The 5,864-nt window shown below is 34.2% G+C and overlaps 1 protein-coding gene across 1 annotated transcript in view; it reads right to left on the bottom strand.

The window, feature by feature from the left end:
* LOAG_16626 (rap/ran-GAP family protein) overlaps positions 1 to 5,864 on the bottom strand; it is a gene marked incomplete at both ends in the record, with an annotated part of 11,240 nt that overhangs the window by 1,514 nt on the left and 3,862 nt on the right. The window contains 15 exons of the mRNA XM_020449277.1: positions 462 to 561; positions 901 to 1,079; positions 1,165 to 1,264; positions 1,483 to 1,681; positions 1,840 to 2,007; positions 2,126 to 2,287; positions 2,664 to 2,837; positions 3,032 to 3,209; positions 3,519 to 3,644; positions 3,903 to 4,029; positions 4,243 to 4,470; positions 4,654 to 4,783; positions 5,044 to 5,173; positions 5,284 to 5,372; positions 5,564 to 5,749. Of these exons, the coding sequence (XP_020307247.1) occupies positions 462 to 561; positions 901 to 1,079; positions 1,165 to 1,264; positions 1,483 to 1,681; positions 1,840 to 2,007; positions 2,126 to 2,287; positions 2,664 to 2,837; positions 3,032 to 3,209; positions 3,519 to 3,644; positions 3,903 to 4,029; positions 4,243 to 4,470; positions 4,654 to 4,783; positions 5,044 to 5,173; positions 5,284 to 5,372; positions 5,564 to 5,749 (2,276 nt within the window). The remainder of the gene's footprint in view (positions 1 to 461; positions 562 to 900; positions 1,080 to 1,164; positions 1,265 to 1,482; positions 1,682 to 1,839; positions 2,008 to 2,125; positions 2,288 to 2,663; positions 2,838 to 3,031; positions 3,210 to 3,518; positions 3,645 to 3,902; positions 4,030 to 4,242; positions 4,471 to 4,653; positions 4,784 to 5,043; positions 5,174 to 5,283; positions 5,373 to 5,563; positions 5,750 to 5,864) is intronic.

Here is a 5,864-nt window from a genome sequence, read left to right as displayed (position 1 = left end):
AATTTAACTTTATAATTTTCTACAACATACCTACATGGAAAACGGTTTTCGAAATTTCATCTGTGTAAACGTATGTAAATGCGCCACAAAAACCAGCTGAGAGACCGCCTGGACAATCTTCCAGAGATATAGGATCACCCAGAAGTCTAAAATTTCAAAATACAACAAATTGGTTCGAACACCTAATAATTTAGTAATGAATGTTATTCAAAAAATTACCGCAAAAAACTAGCGTAACGCGTTGAACCATACACATTTCCTAAAATTTCGGATTCCTTAGTCTGGCCATATGCAATGTAGACAACACCAACTGTGTGCAATTCAAGCGATGATATTCGATCGATATTGCGTAGAGACCTCAATCTGTAAAAAACGTTTTGTAGATACTACTATTATTTACAAGATTTTTTAGTTTCTCAAAGGAAAGAATTGATGAATTCTTTAAAACAGTGAGAATGTACATTTTGTTTTTATCACCAACTGATATCTGGACAGCTTTGTTATCATTTGCGAGAAGTTTTAAAATCGACAATCCCTCGTCAATACCATAGAAATTGTCCGCTAAAACACATAAGGTAAATTTTTTCTGAGAACTACCATAATATTTAAACTGTATAAATTTACTCTCATTCCCACAATCTCCTAATAAGATAACAAGCAATAAATTTCCGATTCAAAAGTAGTTTAAAAACGATGATCTCATGAGATGGTTGATTTAGTCTAACTGCTAGAACAGTTTGGCCTTCTCCAAGAACACTGTTTGCATTAAAAACATTAATTGACTGTACATGTTAATCCTCGAAGTGTAAAGCAATAAGCTGGTTAATATAACAAAATTTCATTCACATTTTGGTCTCTTTCATTCCCCTTAGAATTGATATTGAATAAATAACCGCGAACCTGCTCCGAAATCATCAGGGAAATCTTTCAGTGACCGCATGTACCATGAATATTTACCAAAGATATGTCGTACAACAATCTGAATCCACGTCACCACCGGAACACGAAATTTTTTTGATTCGTATTTTGCCACTGTACATAAGTCATCCAGAGTTGGGCGGTAAGGGACTACATATTTCCTTGAAAATGAAAATGTGCTTTTATACTGATTTAGACACAATTCTCAAGTTATAAATCAAATGACAAAAATAAATAAATTAGTACTCGTTTGGGCGATGCACTGCTGATTGATGGCGTCGTCTCCTATCAAAATTTGGTATTTCTATATCCAGCGTTTGGGCTACTGGATTTTCTTCACCAGCATCTAAAAATCAGTATTATTCAACAGTGGTCTAATGGCTTTCCCAAACAAAATAAACTACATAGCATCGCAGAAAAATTTCATAATGTATAGTGGTAAAATTTTGAGGGGTTGTAAAAAGCCTTTGAAGAAATTGTTGCTTTATTGATAAAATTTGTCAACGTATTATTAATACAGATATTTTATGTTCTAATAAACCTGCACAACAAATAGTCATTTACTCGTTTCAAATGTTCTACTCGTTGCGCTTGATGGACTTTCAGTAAAACTGGTGACAGAAATGACTATATCATTAATAACCCAGTGGTTTGACCAGCGCTCCACCAGCTTCGTATTTGGCATCGATTGAGTGGGTAGTGCATCACTAATTTTACTGTGTTTCATGAACGTTTTCAGTGCTTTAATTGTTTCTTCGGCCAACTATAACGTTAACAGTACTTAAATGATGGATAATTAATACATTACATATCGCCTACATTCTGAGGCATTTTCAAATTATCCAAATTTCGTCTCAGATTTCGGGAATGATTCCGCATTTGTAGAAACAAGGATAACAACCGAGATTAGAAAACAAAAACCTCATTTCTCAGGGTCGTATCCTCATTTGTAGTCGTTTCTTTTCGATTAGCTGTGTCAAACGAAAAGGCACTCGTAGTTGGTATGCCAAAATCTGATGAATGTCGTTCATCTGAATGTTCTTTTGCATTTCTGACGTTCGACAGACAAGTTTTTGCCTCTTCCTCAATCTGCAAAACATTTTAAGGTAATGTAATGACATTCACAACAATGTAACGGTGAAAAGTTCGTTTAATCTGCCATACTTCCCGTTTCATATATTAGCAAAAACTTTTAATTTCCACTCACCTTATTCACAATATAATTGCATATTGTTGGTTTTATTGCATCAGACATTTTCGTATACCATCTCATTAGGGAACGAAACGCAGCAGCAACAATAAAAGTGTTGTATCGATGAACGCTTGTGTAGGGTGCCAATATGTCAATAACAAATTTGAAGTGCTTGATCTGTAAGTTGAACCGATTTGAAAATCTTTGAAAATATTCTCCTTTCAATTCACGTAAATTTCTATATTGCTTTTCCAAATGCAGCAGTTTGCTTTCTTAATGGTGTTTCTTTCATTGACTATTCCACTACCGTCGAAGAAAAAGTGATTCACAAATTACAACATAGCAAAATATGAAGTTAAGCCAATATTTCAAAATAAATATTCATCAAAATAAAATATATTCCATTATCTTCCTGTAGTTTTGTTAAAACTAAACAAAAAAGGTCTAAAACTGAGGGCATTTCAAAATCCGCCTTAAATTTCCATTTTAAATAAAATGAAAAATAAACAGCGAAAGTGGGATATGAAAGAAAAAAAAATATAATCAACAAGACCTCAAAAAACTGATAAAACTCCGGCACAGAGGAACAATCCGAAGCTAGTTCAATAACAGGGATCGCAAGGACGGCGCTTGGATGAAGGCCTGCCAAATGGGATATTAACTGCCGAGCTAATGGTGCCATACCATCAGGCAATATCTGCACTGCTAGGTCACAGGCCATTATTGCCTGAAAAATATTTTTTAATAATCTGAAAAACTTCCAGAAATTATAAGATTTTATTCACGTAATTTCCGTTGTTGCAAAAAAATTCAAATTCACGTGAAGGAACAAACAGAAAAGAGAATAAGGAAGATTAATTCATAGGACAGAGAAAAGCTAATAGACTTGAAAGTATATGAAATCAAGAATCATGAACAAACCTGCTGACATCCACTTGGAAGAGAAGGAACGCAGTCAACCATAATTTTACAAATACTGTCATCGTGATAATAATTAATTAGGCGACTAAAAATAGGACAAATATATTTCGGCAGGTCAACTTCGCCTTTATGTAATGAGGTTATAGCTAAATCAGCATCAGATATCAAAGTATTGCGCCTGCAACGATAAAGAGTGCATTCATATCACCACAAATACAACCTTCAATTTGTGAAGGATATACTTCCGAATTATCCATTCCAATACTGTTTAAAAACTAAAAATATCTTTTCTCCCTTCATTTCTCCCTCGGCAACCACTCCTTATATTAAAAAAATGAACGGAAAATCTCAGCAGCCATTTCCTACATTACATTTTCTTACATTAAATTTCTTACATCTTACATTTCGAAAAAAAAAAAGTGAACGAAAATGGTGGAATATGAAAAAGAACCCATGTTAGGCTTGATAACTAAATTACAAAACGAACTTGTGGTATAATGCAATTATAGCATTCTTTAGTTTTTTTATGCGTTCAGCACCCGCCGTGAAAATCAAATCCCGCACTTCTACTATCCGACACAACCGCTGCAAAATTATTTTCATGACCGGAAACCTGAAGTGATTTTTCAAGTAAGAGTACTGAAATAAAGCTTTAAGCAAATACATTAAACATGTCATTTACTATTTCGAAAACCGCATAAAGTGACCCAATTGTTGGTCCAGATCATGTGAATGGCTTTAGTTGTCTCGGTCACCAACCTAAATACCGCGCACAAACAAACTATCACCGGTTTTAAAAACCATTCAACATAGAAGTCATTCAATAAATTAAGAGGATTGAAATTTCACCAAAATAAATGCTAGAAATTACCAGAGTTCTTCTTCAATAGCTTTTGTCACTACTGCGCATATTTCGCTCCATTCAAAATCTCCATCAGTATCATTCCCAGCACGACATATTCGCACATTAATTATGTCCCCGAACTCACCAATACAAACTAACAATTGATTAATAACTGATTAATACGGAAGAAATGGCTTTAAAGATTTTAGAAATTACGACTAATAGAAAGAATAGTAATTTGCACTCAAAAAATGGTTAAAAGTTCCTTTAAGTCAATAATTACAAAAGAATAAAGCATGGTACCGGTAATTTACTGCTTGTTCCTTTGTAAAAAAACAACTGATAAATGAATGATGTAGTATAATACCCATTCGATCTGAAGGCGGATTACAAACAAGGGTTAACAATGCGGAAAATATCCGTTCTCGTACTTCGCAACCAATTTCGCGAACAAACCCATGCTGATAATGGGAATGAAGATGTTCACAAAGGATATGTGTAATATAATGAAGATGAGCGCTTCGCAAATCAGAAAAACGCTCAACTAAAACTTGACAAACATCGCTAGCTACTATTTCCATATTTTCAAAAATTTCTGAAACAAAGAAAGAAGCGATAAATCATAAAATTTCCTCGAAAATTATGAAATTATGTTATAAGCTAATTAATCGTGCTCCCGGAAAATGTTAAAATAACAGAAAGAAGAAAATACACTTCATTTCATTTGCATGAATGTGGAAGTTGTGTTATAATTTAATTAGCTCTGTTTGAGACAAACCTGCATTGTCGAGATCAAGTGCAAGGAATGAATTAGCGATCTCCATTACCATCAAAAACAGGTCATCATCCTCAGATTCACGTAAAGATACTGTTTTTGCAATATCAAATAAAACATTCAACATCTGGTACTGCAAATTAAAATTTTTTCCGGACACTAGTGGAAATGCCTACAGAGGTAATAGTTGAAATAGTTCACTGTTACATGCTTTAACCAAATCAAATTGTTTTTGTCCTGATACCAAAAAATGCTGATCAAACAAATTCTCAGGTACAGGAGATTTAGCTCTTGATGCATGATTTGTTTAGGAGTAACTGTTTTGAAATAGAGATCGCCAAAAACCTGCAGCAAGTCAATATTATCAACGGATGTAGTGCTAATCAAACAAACCTGGATTTTGGCATTATTTTCACGAACACAACCTTCAAGTATAGGACAAACTAAATCTGTAACAACTGTTCTCTCGTGTAGCCAGTGATATTTCATATAAACAGTATGTAGGACACTAACCGCTTTCTCCCTTAAATCAACATTCAACAAATACAGATAATTTAATAATGATTAAGCATTAACTTGAACAAGACGATATCGGCTGGACACAATTTTATGAAAACAAACTTGGCGACGAACCTAACTGCAGCAGGATAGTTGTTCTGAAGATGTTTTTGGACAAGTTGTTGAAGAGTGTGAAGCCAATTCGATATAAAGGGATCCAAACACTTCAAAAAATTAATTTATAGATGACAAACAGTTAAATGATTAATTGTACAATCTAGCCGTTCCCTTGATAAATTTATAATGAATAAATGATCCTTACACTGCATACCAGTCATTCAGTTGCATTAATACATCATTCAATTATGCCATTAACTACACAAAATATACCGAAATTCAAAATCAAAAAACTTACAGCCACCCGGTAATCAAATAATGCTATGATGCTTGGGACAGGGCGTTCATCGATATAACTTTCTATCAGTGAATACAGCGCTTCGGGAGAACCACCATAGTCACCATCATGATATAAATTCTCAATAATGCTGAGCAAATGATGAACACGCGACCGTTGCTCGTTAACTTTTTCTTTCCATGATATCTGTCAAACAAAAATAAAAATAACAAGGGCGGGATCCAATTTCTCCTTCCGTCTTACCCCTTCCCCTCCCCCCCCCCCTTCGAAATTACTCGTTCAGAATCGGAACTTTAGCTTT

The sequence above is a fragment of the Loa loa genome, assembly GCF_000183805.2.
Source record: "Loa loa unplaced genomic scaffold supercont3.10, whole genome shotgun sequence".
NCBI classification, from domain to species: domain Eukaryota; kingdom Metazoa; phylum Nematoda; class Chromadorea; order Rhabditida; family Onchocercidae; genus Loa; species Loa loa.
Note: the sequence above shows the minus strand (reverse complement) of the source record. Positions and strands in the feature narration are given on the sequence as shown.